The 21,453-nt window shown below is 32.7% G+C and overlaps 1 protein-coding gene across 3 annotated transcripts in view; it reads left to right on the top strand.

Moving 5' to 3' along the window:
• The window catches only part of LOC147073450 (uncharacterized), a 66,033-nt gene that overhangs the window by 39,752 nt on the left and 4,828 nt on the right, over nt 1-21,453 (top strand). For all 3 annotated transcript variants that reach the window (XM_085945550.1, XM_085945549.1, XM_085945551.1), the window contains exons 3-4: nt 5,508-5,737; nt 14,203-19,051. In XM_085945550.1, the coding sequence (XP_085801676.1) occupies nt 5,508-5,737; nt 14,203-19,051 (5,079 nt within the window). The remainder of the gene's footprint in view (nt 1-5,507; nt 5,738-14,202; nt 19,052-21,453) is intronic.

Here is a 21,453-nt window from a genome sequence, read left to right on the forward strand (position 1 = left end):
TTTTTTTAAAAAAGATTTTTTCTATTGGTTATGATAAATATTCTCTCAGAAAGTGTTTTTCAAAATTATGTATTTTAAATAATTAGAATGATACATTCTTAGATCTTGTGAATTATTTGTTGAATAAAAGAAATAGTTAATTATACACAAATATAAATTTAATGCGTTGTAGTGTTACCACAATTGCGCAGAGAAATAGCTGAATAAATTATTCAATTCATAATTTTTCATAGCCAATAGAAGGATAAAATGAAAAACAATAGAATTATTTTTATTACATGATTAAAAATAAACATGTAATGTTACTTGCTTCAAGTCGGCACATTCGTAAAAGCTTTAATCCGTCTATGTTCAGTTTACGCATGACCTTTCTTGCATTACAGTAGTTCATTCCAGTAATTTGAACGAAGCCTTATATAAAATAAATAATAATAATAGTCGTAAAAATCAATAACCTACATTTTCATCTTAGCCTACTTACATAAATATATTAAATTATTGGTTGTAACACTGGAAGTCCCGGCATAAAGCTTTCATATTATTTAATAATATATTTTTATGAAATAAAGTAATATAACCTAATGGCGCCTGTACACATGCATGGAATTACTGTCGGCAATTGTGCTTATTTTAAACTGTCATTACAATAACTATTTACACGTAAAAGTGCTGACTGTCTCTCCAATCTCATTCTTCAAGAGTAAGCGAGACACGAGGTTGTCATTTTATACTATCAATCTGACAGCTCGTATTGAAAATCGGAGCTGAAAATGAGTAGTTCGTTTTTTTACCGGCATGTTCACCCCGCCCCTATCGCTCTACTGCGCAGGCATCACAATTTGGAATCTTGTTTGATTTATGCACGCAATTTTGCCAACTGCAGAATAATATGATACATTTTCTTACTGTGCACAGTAAATATAATATGCATGTGTAAACGGCGTATAAGTCTCAGAGTAAATCGGTGCATATTTATAAAACTGTGCAAAAATGGGATCTAATTCAATTGATTTTTTGAATATTTATGATAAATTAACAATAATTTTCCATACTTATATTATTAGAAGTCAATGATTTTAATAAATAATATTTTGAACATACATAATTTTGAAAACTAACACTAAAAAACACAAAAACCATTATGCTAAAGGTGTCATACTTAATTGCGAAAAATTTTAACTAATATATTTTAATACTCTCTGAAGCGTTTTCCAAATTGAGCCACTATTGGCGATCGGCTTTTGTATTTTAAATCAAAGTAGGTATTGCTTTAATTATTAACCCTCACCTGTCACGGGCCTTTCTTACTTTTTTCAAAAAGATCTTTTCTATTGGTTATAATATATTTCCTCAGAAGTGTTTTCAAAATTATGCATGTTCAATAATTAGAATGTTACATTCTTAAATGTTGTGAATTATTCGTTTAATAAAAAAATAGTTAATTAAAAATAATATTTTCGTTTTGGAAAATTTTGAAAAAGCTCATTTGTGTTTGATTCTTTTAAAAAAAAAATACTATATCTGTATTCGAAAGAAAGTGACTGCTTTGAGCAACTATTTAGTTGGGACGAGTGGAATCAATGCCTACAAATTAGTAAATTCACATACAAAACAGTCCAAAACTCAATATGTACTCTATTGGCTCCCCTGAAAAATAACGGTTGTTGACTTATCTCTCCTTTCTTTTTGCACACAGATATAATATACAGATATGCCAATTTCACTTTGATTCTAATAAGTTTTCAATTTAAATTGCCTGCCACCCAGAATTTTTCTTTATAACAGAAAATAAGGCATCAAAGTTTTTAAAAGAGATTCTAAAACTATCTATGATTTTGCAAAGATTAGAAACGGAAAAAAAACTGTACCGATGTAATATACTTGTAAAATAATCTATTGAATCTACAGCAGTAGCGAAGGGTGGAGGTAGGCTGTTAAGATCCGCCATAAATAGTGCACACTAAACTTTGTTAGTCATACGACATACATATTTGTTTTTATTGAACTAAGTCTACAATTTGCAGATGGTATTGGTTAGTTTTTAAAAATCAATTAAACCCTACCTAAACCAAACCATAATAGTTTTGGTATATTTTGAGCGATACAACGAAATTGTGCACACTTTTTCATTCATACTAATTTGTTTTCATTGGATTAAGAATACATATTACACATATTAATGGTTCATTTTTTTTTAATTCAAAAATATTATTCTATCTATAAAATATTCAAAGTTATGTATGATTTAATTGCATAATTTTAGATATATTATAGATAGACGACTATTTTTTTACTTTTATCTATTATGGCTTTGCTTTCACAGGGTTTAATTGAATTTTAAAAACTAGCCAACACCATCCGTAAATCGTAGTCTTATTTCAATGAAAATAAATACTTATGACTGACAAAGTTTAGTGTCCTCTAACTATTGTGGATCTTAACAGCCTACCTCCACCCTCCGCCACTGATCTACAGTATATATTATACATCTGTGACATAGCAGCGTATTTTCGGTTGAATGAGGGTATACACATACGACCATCTCTCTGTGAATATGTATGTTTAATATTACAGCAGTATCTCTCTATAGTTTCACACCCCTCTTACAAGCTAATCAAGCTGAATAAAAAATGTATGCACGTTGTTTATGTTGGTTGCTGGAAATGTGTCACGATCAATAATAATTAGGCTTTATTTGATTTACGTAAGAGGTGTGCTTTCTAATGTGACATCAAAATAAATTACAAAAATCTTGGCCAATTCTTTACTATTTTAATCGTGCTTTTGCTATATTTGTTTCTAATAAAAATTAGCCAAATAGTTTTTGATAAGATAAGACGTTTTACGAAAAATGGTTGTCAGCATTTAAATCCATCGAGTCCTTGTTCTGTATCAAACATTTCAAAATCCAAAATTCAGAAAAAAAAATTACATGCAATATTTGCCAGAACACCGGAATAAGACCCTCACTCACTGCTTCAGAGACAAATTAATACAATACATACTCTCTACCCTGTGGCTGAACTGACATGGAGTTCCATAATAAATTGGACGGTTACATGTAAATTGTACGTAACATATTTCACCGTGGCACAGTTCGCCGTGAGCTTTATTGTCGGAAAGAGATGACCATAATTTTATTAGATTTTATTAGATTTCTCCAAGTTTATTAGATTCAATATGAACATTAATTCAATTTTCATAGCTGATTTTGGAATGAAAATTCATGAATTCGAGAAAAAAACCCAACTTAATCTAACAAATAATCCAGTATATCGGCTATTTTCAAAAATTGTTTGCTGCTGGCTTCCTGTACAGTGTACACCGACAAGAACCGTGTTTTATTTAGACATGATTTTATGTCAGTACTATATGAGCCAAAGAGGTTGGACGGTCTTTAATATACCGCCATATATTTCCGATACGACATTTCACGGTGAAGTGTGATACGGCGAACTGCATGCGTGCAAGTTTCTGGACACGTAATTGGACATACTAGCAGGTGGCTAAAGACACAATTGAATGCCTTATATTTATATCTGGAAAAATACATGTTATAATTTTGTTTTTAATTAAGACGTTTGTATTTGTAACCAGGATAATCTATTTGTTTATACCTTACGTCCTCTGACTAAAGGTTGAACAAGTGCCCAGAAACAATGGTCATAAAAAATCATAATACAATATACTTCATAAATCTATCTATAATTAGGCTGAAGAGGTAATCCTCGTATTGTAAATAGTAAGTAGTTTGCAAGTATTTTATTTGTCTATATTCACTCAATATAAATTTAATATAATATATGGCAGTTAAAATAAACTCAAACAATTATATTAAAACCTTTACAAGCTCTGTAAGTTTTTTCGTAAGCCACTTTGGTAAAGCTTTTACTGTAGGAATCTGTTCGCTCGATCTCACATCGCTTGGCGGGAAATCAAAAAGCCATTTTCTTGATCAGCTGACCGTGAAAACTTTTCCGTTACAGGAAATTCAATCTCAGAGATTGGCTCGTCAATATAACGAAGAATTTCGAAGGTGGATCTTTAGGGGTATGAGAAAAAAAAATGGAAAGATTGGGAATATCTTCGGTGGAAAGTCATTAGGAATAATATTGTTATATTCAAATATACGTGAATTCTTTATTCACTACAGGCATTATCGGGGTATTTGGGCCAATGTCTGTAGGTATTAATTTGTACTTAAAAATATTTTTTAATAAATAAATTTAAGATATTTCGTTAGTATGTGTACGTACCTACATTAGTGGCAAAGGGCGTCTGTTGAAGATAATATACAGGCTGTAGTAGATAGCTGAAAAGGTCCATAAATACAGTACGATTAATACGATTTTTTTCATCTTCGGTATTTTACTGAAATAAAAATATTAAAAATGTTACCATTTTTATAATAGATATTACATGAAAACAATACAAAATGCACTAAAATAGTTACCTCTATTCCATCTTGGGCTAAAAAATTGTGCTATCACGGCAGTCGGGCATTTAGACTGCGAGACTGTTTCGGTATGGGCCTGGTGCACCGAAAAGAATGTATATTTTTAGATCGGAGGGCACATTAGGCTTATATATCTACAGCCTCGGGTCACGTGATGGTGTGACACTGGTTTTAATATTGTATGTGTATTTTTACAATACGTATGTAATCGTACGTATGTGTTGTTCACGTGAAATGTACCAAATTAGTTTAAGCCTTTTTTGATTGTATTGGTGACGTTGATGAAATTCTTGCATACATATCCGTGCCAATAGCTACATGTCCGTCTAGTTTAGCAAGCTGGTAGTTAATTTATAATGTATATTATATACATAAAAACATATATTGTTGGAAAATTATATCACTTTTGTACAATATAAAATAATGAAGTTGTGTTTTAAATACGGTAATAGGTCATTTTAAATACGGTAATAGGTCATTTTTATTTTAAGAAAGCAGGCTTTAAATAGGTAGGTAGTCGCTTAGTATGGAGTATTTTCCACTGATGTCCATTAGCTTAGTTTTATTTTTGTCAATTGTATGTAATCATACCATCGATATATAGGTATACATAGAACCTGAAGATGGTGAAAAGCTAATCCCGGGTCAGAAAAAACCGATAGTAAATAATATTAATACTTAGCTCTAATATTTCCTTGTTGTTTTTATTTAATAAAACGCAATTTTTTGCAGTACTTATTCCACTTTTAATCAATAGATTAGGACCGGTTTCGTCCGCCTCAGTGGGATATTTTCAAGATTCATTCAGTTGAAAATGTCCCACTGAGACGGACGAAACCGGTCCTAATCTATTGATTAAAAGTGGAATAAGTACTACAAAAAAATGCGTTTTATTAAATAAAAACAACAAAATAATGCAGTTCCACCATGAATTGACAGTTAACAAAATAAAAGACATCTAATATTTCCCATTAACTACCCTCAGTTGATATAATATATTATTATAGTGTTAATTAAAAGTTAATTAGATATAATATTTTATATTTTTCAGTTCTTTTCCCAACTCCGCACCAGACAGACGGAATCCTTCAATGGCTTCAGACGTCCCTCCCAGGAGACAAGAGGACAAAATCCTTAGACGCCGTATGGGCAGATGGATCAGTCCTGTGTGACCTGGTCGAGTCAGTGGTACCAGGATCCTGCCAAGGTCATGCTGGAGAAGAAAGAGTAAACTTAACACACGGCCAGAGATTGGCTGAGCAATATTTGGGCGTAACTCCAGTAAGTACAATTAACTAAATTGTACGTAAAACATTTCACCGTGTTACAGTTCGCCGTGAGCTTTCTTATCGGAAAGAGATGGCCGTACCTATACTGCGTATATGATCTCCAATTTTATTAGATTTACTAATATGAACATTAATTCAATTTTCATAGCTGATTCTGGCAAAATTCATGAATTCAAGAATGAAAACCTAACAAATAATCCTGTATATCGGCTATTTTCAAAATTTCTTTGCTGCTGGCTTCCTGTAAAGTTTAAACCGACAAGAACTGTGTTTTATTTAGACAAAAATTTTATGTCAGTACTATACGACCCAAAGAGGTTGGACGGTCTTTATAATATACGGCCATATATTTCCAATTCAACATTTTTTCGGTGAAGTGTTATTTTAAATAAAAACATAATACCTACATATTACATTTTTAACGAGAACAGTTTAAAGATATTAAATAAAATAAAAGTTTATCAGATTACTGCTAGCTTCATTGTGGTACTGGTTAATATTTAACTATTTATTTTGTATGCAATAGTGAATATAATATACCAGATTTAACAATCAAAATATTCATAGTATTGAAAATACGTATGTAAATTTGAAAATATAATGTTTGAGGCTTTCACGGTTGTTTTTTATCGTAGTAGATTTTTGGGTTTCCACCGTGAGTCCTTCTACCTTCTTTACTCGACGTTTCGGGCTCGTTGCAGAGGCCATTATCAAGAGATGATATAGATATATAAATATATCATATAATATCATCTCTAGATAATAGCCTCTGCAACGAGCCCAAAACGTAAAATAAAGAAGGAAGAAGAACACACGGTGGAAACCCAAAAATCTAGGTACTACGTTGAAAATATATATACATATTAGCAAGTACAAGGACGCCATAATCAAACATTTGGATTGCTCGTGTCCTGACGCCAGACAAAGTCGATAGCAACTCTTTTTGAGAATTCAAAACCTCATTTTGCGTAGTTATTAGTAATAATTCGCATGATTTGTACACTTATTGATAGCTTATAAAGGGTAAGTGCATCCAAACTGTTTCTATAGAATTTTTGTAAAATGTATGTTTTTTTAAGTTTTTCATAATAATTTTCTCAATAATTCTTGTGTACTAAATAAAAAATATTGAATTAATAGTTAAAATTGAATAATAGTTTATGATCCTAAAGTAAGCTATACTCGATACTGGCTGTCTTCTCTAGATGGTGTATTTTCCAAGAGTTCAAATGTCCCTCATTTAATTAATCAGAGTCATTTTCTGGAGTCCAGACACCATTAGTCTTCGTGCCTTTCGCTGACAACTCAATTTCGACAAAGAAAATTAATTATGTATCTCTCGCACTCCGCTAAAAGCAGTGGCGAATGTAATATACGAATGAGATACGAAAAATAAAAACATGATACGTATGGACATAGACTAAAGAGTATAATATGCTTCATAACTTTTCACTCAGGCTGTAGGATGAAAATGATGTAATATATTCTAAAAATATTTTATTTAAATATATTATATTTATTTATTTATTATTACTTACTTATATTAATACAAGTGAATATCATTAAAATTTGATCTAATTCTATGCGAGGTAATCAGGTAAAGAACGTATCAGTGTAGTAAAAAGTGTAAAGTTATAAAACGTATATTATAGTAGTTTCCCAAACTTTCGACATTTGTGTACCCCTTCTATAATTTTTGTAACACTGAGTGCACCTCGTCAAAAAAAAATGCATAATATACTTTAATAACAATCAAAATATATTTATTTTTTCCTTTTTTTAGTACATAAACAAAATAATAATAAACGAAAAATTAAATTCATTCATAATAAAATATAAATAAAAGTTATATTATAAATAACATGCATTATAATCAATGAGAAGGATGAAATTGTTTATGTTGAGACAGGTCATCATAATTTGGTTCCCTGGTTGTTAATTTTAATCTGAGATGCGGTTCCACATCCAAAAGCATGTTACTTTTTTGACTTAATGTCTACAAAATGCTAAAAAGCAACTTCACATAGATATGAAGTTGGAAAAGGCAAGATGTATTTTAGGATTTTCTCTGTTAAAACTGGGTACACATGTTTCATTTGCAACCAGGATGATGTTAAAGTACACTTTTTATATTTATTTTTCAAGAATCCGTCTGAAGCTATGACATTAATATGAACGAATCATCTGGAATGCCGAATAGCATAATCTGTTCTAACACCATTTACAATAAAGGCGATATTGCTATAAATTCCCGATGCTTTTTGTCGGGTCTGCGAATGGTTCGGTTCGAACGGGTTCGCTCAAATGTACATTGACACTAAAAACACTGTTCTAACGCCATTACAATAAAGGTGATATTGCTATAAATTCCCGATGCTAGCCACTGTACTGAGTGCGTTGTCCATTAATAATGTCATTGTCTGAAGCTAATTCCAACAATAATTGCTCTTTTTCCGCATGCGATAAACCCTCTAGCATGGATGTTGTATTGATGTCGTAATAATGCTTGTTGCATCAGGCGCAGTCAAAGCCCGGTGCAGCGCGGACCCCCACCAAACTCTTCCCGTACCCCAGGGGGTACACGTAACACACTTTGGGAAACACTGAGTCTACCTGAATATCACGTCAACGGTTTTAACTGAGAATTCCTGATGGAATAAATAAATAAAATGAATAATGAATAATGAATAAAATGAAATACTTACATACCTATATTAAATATTCCTACATAGAACAATGATTCCCAGCAAGGATTTCGAGAACCGTCTCGGGGGATTCAGCGAATTCTCGAAATACTGCAAAAAATATAATCTTCAGACCTTATTGGTAATGTAATAATAAAGGTCACACTATCGAAATAATAATATGTTAAGATAAAATTTCGTGTATCCGAAGTGTATGCAATTAGTAATATTATTATAATGTATGTATTTTCTTCAAACATATTACTTAATTAATTATTATTTACTACCCCTGTGGGTCTATTTTATACATAGGCGGCTATCAAGGGTAGTTTAGCATATTTATGTATCGAGGTATTATCCTCATTGTTAAAATAAGTTAGCCGTCTAAACTTTCAAAACTGTCTATCTCGCTCTAAAAATTAACACAGCCATGAGAGGTGCTATTAAAACATAGCACTTTTGACAGTTCATAATATGCTTAACAGTTACTATTGTAACAATTAATACCTCAATACATAAATATGATAAACTACCATCGATAGCCGCCTATAACCGCCTTGTGTATAGAAAATATGTGCTGAGGGCACTTTTATACGAGTAGGTTGGTCATGCTTTGCTTAAAAGCCATAAATTCAAATGAGAGTTAAATTAAGGAAGCAATGCGAATCATACAACTGAATAGATTCGATCAGGTAGAGTGTAGACAGACAGAGATAAACATTTCGATCAGGTCAATATCAAAGCATAGCAGTATTTTGTGTACTATGCGCGAATGGCGGGACATTAAAAATTTATAAAATTTAATTCAAGAATGTATTATCCCTACCATAATAATGCATTAGTTTATAAATCTCGGCGCATTATCATGATGGTGGCAGTACTTACCATGGTGAACTTAGGACCCACGCACATCACGACTCCTTAAATCACGTCTTGAAAATTAAAAAAAACAACAGCTAACTTCCGAAGAGTGGTTCCCCCGAACCCCCTCTTAGATGAGCTAACGAGGTTACCCCTCCACCATATTTGTGTTTATTTTTCTGTTTGTTTGTTTGTCGGTTAGTTTGTAGAACTTTCTTAGTCTTTGTACAGTGCCGTAATAAGTAACCGTAACCGGGTAACCTGTATGAAGTTCGTATTTTTATCTCGATTTGTGGATTTTCTTACGGTAACTCATCGCCTTCTTTAACTTAACATTAAATAAAACCGGGAATTGGACAATTACATACCAAAAAAAATCCTGGACATTATCCGCTGTAAACAATAAAAACTCTTTAATGAAAATTTCTTTGACACAACAAACAATATTTGACAAAATAAATATGTTTTTAAAATAAATTATATGTAAGTATGTAATTAAATAATATCTCAATAAATTTTAATTATTTAAAATGAATTAATAATAAATGTATCTCTGTTAATCTTAAAATTTATATAAGTACATATTAGGTTTAAATATAATTTTGAATAATAATATTTAACTGCATTTTACTGTTATTCTGCCGTTCATAATGGCCCAAGAATGCGAATGTACCTACGTGGTCACGTGGTGGTCACCATTGCGAAAAGGGTACTAGTGTGGCATATAGCAGGCAAATTTTTGCCGTCTATAGACACAGTGTCGGTATTTTAATATGCATGCGCAAGTGCGCCAACATTCGCCTTACTTGGGCCATTGTGAAGAGGAGCATAAAATCTACATGTTAATATTTGTTAATTTGTGTCAGAATTTTTATTTTTTTCCTGGGATTAATGTCCGGGAGGCTATTGTACTGGGTGTTTTTGAAACAGGGGGTTATTGTATAGTGGGAGGGGGTAATTGTCTTCAAATATTTCATTGTGTAATAATACTAAAATATGTATATGATTTAGTGTTTTGGCAAAATGGGCGATGAGTCACCGTATGAAATGTAAGTACCTACTTCTAGGAGCTTGATTAGGTATGTACTGTGACACCCCCGTATGGTCCCCATTTGGGGATGTCTTTGTGTATCTTGAGAGGCCCGAATCGGTATCGAAGCCAACAAATAGTAACGGCTGGTTGCGAAAATAATTAAATAATGTTTAATATCTGTCTAATAAATATCTGACCGGCAACATTGTCAAAAAAAAAATACGTATGGCAACGCCGCATTTTTCGCACGGCCCGAGCGTGACAGTTTATTTTGGCGGGCAGAAGCTTCCTTGCGGGAACGCTACAAACAGCTTAATCGCGAACACGCCGATTTCGTCCTCCGCAAAATTAAATTATAAAAATGTAACGATTATAATATTAACGTAAATAAACTCGTCGTCTTCCATCATAATTCCGGTGTGTTAATTATCATCTCCACATCCCGAACCCAGACGAAAAAAAAAACCATAACAAAACACAAAGTGACAGTTGGTTTTCACATACAAAATGGAGGGAAATGATAGTACCTACTTAGTATTTTTTGCTTTTGACCATACCTACTCGATAATATAAAAAGTGAAAACTACAATAAATCTAAAACAAAATCAGTCTGAAGGTGTGCATACATTCTCCATACCTACTAATACGGGGAAGAATGGGTGGGGAACTCACATGTATGCTGGCAGCATTCTTCACGAGTATCACCTTGATTGAGGGTTGTGTGGACATCAGGACATATAATTCAAGATAAAACACTTCTTTGATTTGACAATTTCCCTGCGCAGGGACGTTTAATTACATTAACTTTTCAGACATTGGTTGGATTACATCATTAATTACACTTGCACAGGAGTCTTAGATTTAGCTATCGCACAGTCACCATGTGGGAACACGTGTTTGAACACATTAGCCAAACTGGCGCGAAAACGTTTTTTTATCGAGGACGCGACACATGGTTTTTAGGTGGTTATAGGGATTACTATCGGGCCGATTACACAAAAAAAGGGATTCACTGATTTATAATAATGAAACAAGCGCGACTTTACAGTTTACATCGTAAAGAATCCGGGCCGCACCAATGGTGCCGCCCTAGATGCCAGCTTCCACTTTGGCGGGAGAATAATTACTGTCCTATGCTCTTATCTGCAACGACCCTCTCGGTGGTGAGACAGCGGGGAGGGGTACGAAGGGAATCTTTCGGTCAAGTCAAAACCTAACGGTGATCTTTTCTGTCGGCAGGTACAATTTTGTTCGCCCGTCGAGGGTGTTATTGTTTACTTAGCTTTGTCAGAGATTCTAAACATTCGTCAGGGGCAATGGTGTTTTTGATTAAATCGCTGATCTGGAATTTGAAACTGTCGGGCACCAGGGCCTTCCTTTTTCTTTTGGTGACACTACCTACATAATTTGTTATAAGCAGTGACGTCCTTAGACAAACTGCCGCCCCTAGGCAGCGCCAAAATGCTGCCCCACTTTTTATATAGTGTTTTTTATCATCCTTGCATGATTCCTATATCTAATAAATGTGTTGTATGGATAGGTACATTACTAACAAAATATACACCATTAAATCTAATTTAAATGCCAGCTCTACTTCAATCGATAATATTCCGAGTCCACGATTTCAGATATAATTAAAAATACTCCTGACAACTTTCAAAAAACGCAAGTGACTGGTAAAAATATTTGAATAAATTAATTACGTCAGTATGTACCTACTGGTACCAAATACAACCCCTCGCGAAGAGACGTCTCCAATCCCATATCAGAAACCTTACATAAAACAACGATAACCGTCCCGTAAAATCACCATATGCTCTGCAAAAGCTTGCAACCCCCTATAAATATTATAAAATAAACATTTCGCAAACGAACATGAGGTTTCTCAGCGTCCCCTGACAAAAAGCAAACTACCTGTTTGCACTTCTCGATAAAAATACATCTGACTCTGATGGAGAAAGCATAAAATTTACCTACCCGAATTACCTTCCGAATGAAGGACTTCACAACACACACAAGGTATTACTACCTATAATTCAAATATAATTTGCAAATCTGCACGTTTCATTGCTGGCCATCAAGTACGTGACATCCAAGTACAGCGGAAGTAAACTAGATATCGCAACCCTGACAAAAAATATAGTCCTGTTAAACCTGTGTTATGTTAATTAATACATTTTGTTTCCAACCAGTGAGATGAAATTTTTAATTGAAAGATATAAGTTTAGGTACACATTTCTATATACTTATACCTAATGATTCTTCTCGATTTGCCGCCCTTCGAGTAACTGCCGCCCCCAAGCGACGTTCAATCTGCCTACCCCCGTGGAACGTTACTGGCTATAAAGCTTCAAGACCATTTTCAATGAGCCCATAAACATACGAGTTGTTATTTTTATTATTATTTGGTGCCTGTAATTCCTAATACGGTACTGCCACTAAAAGGAGGCATAGCTGCCGACACACTTTTTACTTTGTTTCGGCTTCCTACAGGCAATGTTAAACGACTGTTTGTTTATTTTCAATGTTGCGACTTACGTGGTACACACACCAGATGTACTTTATTAGGAATGTGAAGAAACTGTAAACTTCACCAAGATACGCCAATGGGGCACGTCTTTAGCACCAGGGCGGCATATAGCCTGACAATAAATTATAATATTTCATAGTCAGCATAAATTATTAATCCCCCCATTTTTTAAATTATTCCCTATAACCGAAAACACATACAGACACCTACCTACTTGTTTGTTCTCCCAAGGAGCAGAATTAACCTGCCATTGGCGATGCCAATTGGGAGGGCAATAGCTCTGTTCAACCAAATCGCTTTGGATGTTGATATATTCCACATACGTGAGGATTGGTATTATACGTGGGCGTTGTTTTATAAATTCTTAAAATAGGGTCCACTTAGCTCATTTGGTGTGCTTCCATGCTTTATAATCTATAATTTTTATAATTTTAGTGCCTTTTACTTTACTTTTCATACAGTTTTTGTGATACGGCATATTATATTTATTTCTTCTTTACATGTTTAATACTATTGCTTTATTTTTAAATGTCATGTTGTGAAAGTCTTAAATTTATATTTTGTAATGTTCACCAAATAAAAATCAAATAAAAAAAAAAAAAAATTGAATTTGAATTTAAATTTATCCTTGCATATTCTCAGCTATCAATTTCACAAATAAAACAAATATCATCCTGAATGACAGGACGAAGAATAGTTGGTATGGGTCACCATCATTACCAACAGGGGTGCGCCACATATGTTTGCCAAGCTTGATTTGATGTAAATAAAAAGAATTTCATATTTATAATTTTTATTAAAATCGATGTTTTTTAAATAAATATAAAAAACTTAAAACTATGAATTAGTCAAAAATATTTATAATGCATTAGGTAGATAAACTTAATAAAGTAAGCTTTAATAATAAACATGACTATAAAATAGTAATTGTGTAATAATAACATTTAAGATCCTTAAAGGAATTCACATTATATAATATGTTTAATCGTAAGAGTATCTAATTATGTATTTAAAGTATTAAGAGTATCTAAACTAATTATGTATTTTAATAAGATATCTCAAATATATTCCAGTGATAATATTATTATAGAGAATAATAAAATGTATCACTTGAAATACAAACTTGTGAAATCTAAAGTTACACAGCATAATCAAAACCTTTTTGTTTACAATGAATTGAACATAATACCAAAGCCTCTGTTCTATAATAAAAGTATTCTATTTTTAGACCAATAATTAAAAAAAGAAAAATATATTAATGATTTATTAATATTATTATAAAAAAACCCAAAATACACCACTGACATAAGACGGAATTAATTTTAATTGTTCTAATTATTTTGTTTCAGATCTTCTCAGAACGTGAACTATCCCAAAAGGCACTGAGCACATACCAAGAATGCAGACTGACACATTATCTCGGCTGTGTGAAAGATGCAGTCAGCCGCATCAGTCCACCAGTTTCGAGAACCGGTACTCCGCTCCTCAATGTCCAAGCCTACACCCTGGACTATGTAGCGCGAGGTATGGGGCTGGTCACGGCATCCAGGAATCGGCGATCAACATTTTACTTATATCCGACTGCACAACAAGGATTAGATCCCGGAGATATTTCGGTTCAGATTAAAGGTCCAGGAAATTGTTATGGATCCACCGTTATACCCGTGATATATGGAAGAGCACATATTATCCGTAACGTATTCTTAAATCTTGGACCGCACTCGAACTACTTGCATCTTCCTTTACCGGTGGTGCAAGGATCTTCATATTTAAAAGCGTGCAATAAAACGGAAGTAGAAAATAACTACTTTGTGCCGAAAGTTAAAAATGATATTGAGGTCAATATAGTTATACGGCATGATAGAGTAAAGGTTAACTATGTTCCACTAGTAGCAGGATATCATGAACTATCATTAATTAGTAAGGGATGTCACATAATTGGTTCACCGTTTACAATTGACGTGGATGTAGGATCAAAAGATAGACAAAATGGTACAGACTATCTGGATGAGGACTTTATAATTGAAGAACAAAATAAACCTGAAAGGAGAGTTGTGTTTAGGATTGTAGATTTTGTAACCGAAAAAATGCTTCTCACTGAAGACGGAACGCTAGAGAAGATCTCCGATAGAGATGCAGAAAAATTATTGCATTCTGCAGAATCTCTGGATGACATGACATTAAAATATCTTCAGTACACTAATAGGACACTTCCGGGACCAGATTTAATAGAATATAATAATAACAAACACGAGGACAGTCTACAACACACAGACAAAATTAAAAAGACGTTTAGTATTATAGCAAGAGAAGTTATGGTCATGCTACGAGTATGCAAAGAATTTAGAAAATCAAAAAGAATCCTCAAAGAGAAGTCTTATATTTCAGAAAAAAATATTGGTCTGAAAAAATTAGCTGTGACTCCTGATGTTGTGAATTCAACCATAAATGAAAGTCCTTTCAATAGTTTTAATAAATCGCCTGAGAATAAATTATCAGAAGACCCTAATTTGGGTGTGGACAACCTCAGAGATCAGTTCAAGAAAAAAGATTCAAGTTTTAATTTGACCATTGACGATGATAATGAAACAGAGATGATACCAGAAACTAAAGGTGATATAGATTCTAAAAATTTTGCAGGAAATGAAATAGTGAATATTAAAAGTGAATATGATTCAGAAAATGATAGTGATGATTTATCATATAATGGTAAACGAAGAGTTTATCCTCGAATGGCTTCCATAGAAATTGTCATATCATCGATAGACGAAGATGATGCTGATTTACTTGACAATTTGATACCTTCTACAATACTACCGGTTTTAGAAGAACTTCCTGAGAGACCGAAAACACCTGTTTTTAAAATCCTCGCTACAAAAAACTCTGAAGACACCAATTCAGTATACAATGAATTTGAACATTATGAGCTTGAGAATCAAATATTTGATTCACTCAATGAATATGTGAATAGCTATTGTCCACAAACTGATATTGCCTTAAATACAAACTTGATGACTGCAAATGAGTTAATTGAAGAAAGATGCGTCTCTCCATCTATCAATTTTCATATCGGTGCACCTGTTACTCCAACTCGAATGATGAATCCGCCTTCATTAGATTTAGATATGGATTCGATAATATTGGCGACAAATTTACAAGAGGCTCTCAAAAAATATGATTTGAAGTTACAAAAAAATATGAACGATAATGATGGTGATGATGGAAATTCTCCGATATTCACCACATCGAATCCTGCAACACCGTTTGAAGAAATGACAGACAGTCAGATCTTAAGAATGTATGAAGAAAAGGTACCTCTAAAATTGGAAGAAAATTTAACCGAAACTAAAAATGTGGATGAGTTAAACCAATTCAAAAGAGATAAAATAAGTTTAGAGAATTTAAAGAGTCAAAAATGTGATACAGATGATAGTCAAAGTTTAAAAAATGTCCAACAGCCTGTGATACAAAATTTAGAAAGTTTTTCTAGTTTTATGCAAAACGATGATCGATTTTCATTAAATGAAGCTGCACACAATCACAGCATTGAAACCTGGGATTCTGCATATATCAGTATTGATGAAATTAACAGTTCTCCAGATACCAACTCAAATAGCCCAAGAAGTGAATCGTCGTCAAGAGGAAAGCTGTTTTCAATAGTTGAAAATGAGAATGAAAGTCCAATCAAAAAGACCCTCGATAAACCTATGTCAGAAAAAGACTTTGATGAATTGGGACCTGCAGAAAGAGAAATATGGAGGAGTATAAGACATGAGACAAAGAAAGAGAATGACTTCAATTTTTGTTTAAATAGCAATGATATTGTGAAAACTTCAAAACCATTTACAAAAATAATTCAGACTGGTAATACAATAGAAACAATTAAAGAAGATGAAGATGCATTGTTTAAAACAAATGAAAATGTTAGCACCGATGACAATAGTTCGGTTTTTTATAAAACGGGCGAGCTATTAACTACTAATGGTCCATCTTTTTTACACCACGAGAATGACGATGACGCCCGTTTTGAAAAAATATCATTGAACAATAGCTGCGATAAATTATTTCTAAAAAAAGATACATGGAGACACCATAAACAAAAAGATAAACAAAGGAATGTACTTGACACCGAAAATAAATCAAATGCAATAACTGGTGACGGTTCGGCGTCTGATTTTATAGCAGACGTGAAACGATCTACAAAAACCAATAAATATTCAAAAGATAAACAAACCCATAGTGAGATTTTCTCGGTTCAGCTGACATCTGAATTCAAAGATGCAAGTCAAGATTTTAAATTCAAAAACAATAAACTAAGTGATCCTCTGGTAAACTTTTTTAAAGGTACCGATATGCTAAGTCAACAATTTGAGTACGACATAAGCCATTTACATCAAAATATCAAAGCAGAAGATGATAAGTCAAAGATGGTTTCTGAGAAAAAAGAATTTTGGGATGATATAATTAAAACGCAGGAAAATAAGGATGAAAAAAGATTCCGTTCTCCCCGTAAAAGATCAACCCTCAAAAGGAATGACTCTCTAAGTAAAAAGCGAGGAAAACAGAAAATTGCTAAAATACCTAGTATAACGGAAAAATGGAAACAAAGCTTTGAACCCAGAGTGCATAATAACAACGAAAAGTTACAAGTATTGCCTTATCCAAGTCTTGTTGCTAAGTGGAAGAATTACTGGAATGATGTAGTCGTTAGAGCAAATAGTCCAGAAAATCATGTAAAATCAACAGAAAAACATACTAATGACAGTTCTTCGAATAATATTGATATACTAAATCTAAACGGTAGCCCTAAAAAGCTATTTGGAAAGACCGAATACCAATTTAATTCATTTAATAATGTTAATGTTCCGTTGAAGAAGACAATTGAGCCCTACGGTGATAATTTTTTAGACAAAGAAAAGAATTTAAGTTTCCCTTCCTTAAAATATTCAGAAAAGAAAGAAATTCAAAGTGGTTCTGATATTCAAAAATATAACCCAAAGCCAATAAACCTCGAGAAGCTATCTGAAAGAATTGAAAAATTCTTAGACTCGTTGCCGAGTTCAACCCCGGTGGTCGATTATAAAGAGTCAAGATTCTCAACACCCGAATTTCCGTTCGGTGGTACGGTATCACAAAAAATAAGCAGCCTCTCTAAGGTTGAAAGTAAGCAAGAGAATAATTTACTAAAAATTGAGAAAAATGACAATCGTTTAACAATTACGTGGAATGGTGATTCTACAGATAAAAGAATGAAGGCATTACAAGAAATTAGTAATGAACCGACTCCTGATATTAAAGTTATTGTAGCAGATTGTGTGATGGAAAACAAAAACGGTTATCAGAAAGCAGTATTAGAAGATAAAGACAATATCGATGTGAGTGAATACACAACTCCGGAACCCTTTGAGAAGATACAAGATAAAGATGACTTTACAGATTTTCCAACGATTTCAGAAATCAAAGCAAAAATTGAAAACAATGAAAAAAATGCTAAAATTCTTGCAAAAGAATCATTCCTCAAGAAGTCGCACACTATTGATGTTCCAAAAACACATTCTATTGAAAAACTGAAGAGATTCTTTTCAGTGGAGTCGTTGGACAAAAATACGGAGAATAAAATCTTCTGTCAACCGTTTCACAGTAATAAAGTATTATCCAAAGGGCAGTCATTGAAAAATGTCAGCTTAGACTGTAATGAAAAACGTTTGGCTTTTCTAAATGAAAAAAGTGTATCAATTGAATCTTTTCCAACGATATCAGAAAGAAAAGCAAGAATCGAAAAACATCTCCAGTTGGTACAAAAAAGAATGACCCAAAATCAGGCGGAAATCGTTAATAATGAATTAGATAAAAATGATCAAGTAATAAGTGACAAGGAAATGGAAGTAGAAGAATCTCAAGTGATACGCAGCTGTGTAGTAAAGGATTCGGATGAAGAAAAAATACCTAGTTATAGCGTTGAAAAATATGTATACGAGAAGGAAATAAGAACTGTCAAAAAGAAGAAACCCGTAGGCGCTATTGTAGCAGCGTTTGAAAATTGGTCAGTACAACCAGAAATACAACACTCGAAATCAACAGAAATTTCAAACAAAAGAAAGAAAAAATTAGAAAGTAAAGTTATAAAAGAGACAATGAAAAATAAGGAAAATGATGAGTCAGTGAAATTTTCCAATATTGATGCCGAAAACGGAGAAGGTATGTAATACATTCAATAAAACATATTATTTATTAAGCTCTACATTTCATCCAATCACATTTTATTAAATATCCCAAGGGAGAGTATAATAGCGCCTATCAGTGGCGAAGGGTGGAGGTAGGCTGTTAAGATCCGCCATAAATAGTGCACATTAAACTTTTTCAGACATACATATTTGTTTTCATTGAAATAAGATTACAATTTACAGATAGTGTTGGTTAGTTTTCAAAATTCAATTAAACCCTGAGAAACCAAGCCATAATAGATAATAGTCAAAAAATACATGTCTATTTATAAAATATCTAAAATTATTCAATTAAATCATACATAACTTTGAATATTTTATAAATAGAATAAAAATTTTTATTTATTATAGTTTGGTTTAGTCAGGGCTTAATGAATTAAAAAAAAATAACCAACAATATGTGTAATATGTATTTTTAATCCAACGAAAACAAATAAGTATGAATGAAAAAGTGTGCACAATTATGTCGTATTCCCCAAATTAGACCAAAACTATTATGGTTTCGTTTAGGCATGGCTTAATCGATTTTTAAAAACTAGCTAACACCATCTGTAAATTGTAGTCTTAGTTCATTAAAAAAAAATACGTATGACTAAAAAAGTTTAGTGTACACTATTTATAGCGAATCTTAACAGCCTACCTCCACCCTTCGCCACTGGCGCCTATGTACACTTGCAAGGATTTACTTGCAGCAATAGTGTGTATTTTAACCTACCGCGATAATAACTGTTTACATGTGAAAATGCTAACTGTCTCGCCAATCTCATTCTTCAAGAGTAAGCGAGACGTATATTTTATAGTACTATTTGACAAGTCGTGAAAATCGGTTAACCTCAAAATGAGTCTGCGCGATATAGTTTGTTTTTTTACCGACAGGTTTACCACTATCGTTCTACTGCGCAGGCGCAGATATCGAACGAATCCCAACTGTCACGTGAAAATTCAGGAGCTCCTGAACTTTTTGATTCATGCATGCAATCTTGCAACTTGCATGATAATACATGTTTAATACATGTTTACACATGCATTTTCTTGTTATTTATTTATTTAGAAAAAAGTATTACGGCATTACAGTGATTGGCCAATGCGCCATAATACAAAATTATAAAGATGACTTAATTACAAAATAACAACTAGTATAACAAGAAAGTAGAAAAGACAGCATTTATTATGCTTATGTAGATATTAGAGTAAAATGATAAATACAATTACAAATTTTACCTATTTAACACGTCCACAAACATGATATCATTAATAAAAAACAAATCAACCTTAATGGTGCCATCAAATAGGTTAGGTATAAGTTATGGCCACGATAATACGCACTGTATCAGTCAAACATATTAAGTGCATCCTTCATATTATTTCGTTATGGCTCAAATAGACTCTATGACGATCGGTCATATAAATGCCGAAAAACCCGTTTCTTATGTTGGCGTCCTGTGTCACAGGGTGTCACAGAGTGTAAATACGATGTCATAGCTATCGTATAATATGTCGGAATGGCATAGATATGATCATAGACACTAAATCGCTATTAGCATATATGTGCCCGATCGTATAGTCTATTTAAACCTTTAGAAAATAAAAATTTATTATAACTGCACTTAATTGTCAAAAAATTAAATGATTTATAAATTAATCAAACCCATTTTGTCTTAAAATTCAGGTTTATTAACAATCACTCCATTGTTTTATGTTTTATCCTTTGTATGTATTGTTTCTGTGTTCTAATGACCAATGTCGGTGACAGTGGCAATGGGTGGAGGTAAGCTGTTAAGTTTCGACATAAATAGTGCACACTAAACTTGGTCAGTCATACTTATTTGTTTTCATTGAATTAGAATACAAATTGCAGATGGTGCTGGTCAGTTTTGAAATTCAGTTAAACCTTGCCTAAACTAACCCCTAATAGTTTAGGTATGCTATGGGCAATCCAATAAAAATAGTGCACACGTTTCAGTCATGCATATAATATGTTTTTGTTGAATTAAAAATACATATTACAGTAAAGTTAGTGTTGGTTATTTTTTTTTAATTCATTAAGCTCTGCCTAAACCAAATCATAATCGATAAAAAATATTCTTCTATCTATAAAATATTTAAAACTATGTATGGTTTAATGAATGGAATAATTCTAGTTATTTTCTAGCTTTTAATTTTATTAGTAATATTTAATTTAATTTTAATAATTTCAAAAACTAACAAACACAATCTACAATTTGTAATCTTAGTGTAATGAAAACAAATACATATTATGAATGACAAAGATTAGTGTCCACTATTTACATAACCAACGGTGGCCGCGCGGCTTAAGCATTGAACTATAGCGCCATGGGTCCCAAGTTCGTATCCTGGGTCTGGCTAGTACATGTA

This window comes from Rhyacophila brunnea, unplaced genomic scaffold, assembly GCF_057557595.1.
Source record: "Rhyacophila brunnea isolate RB1 unplaced genomic scaffold, BYU_Rbru_1.0 scaffold_18, whole genome shotgun sequence".
NCBI lineage: Eukaryota > Metazoa > Arthropoda > Insecta > Trichoptera > Rhyacophilidae > Rhyacophila > Rhyacophila brunnea.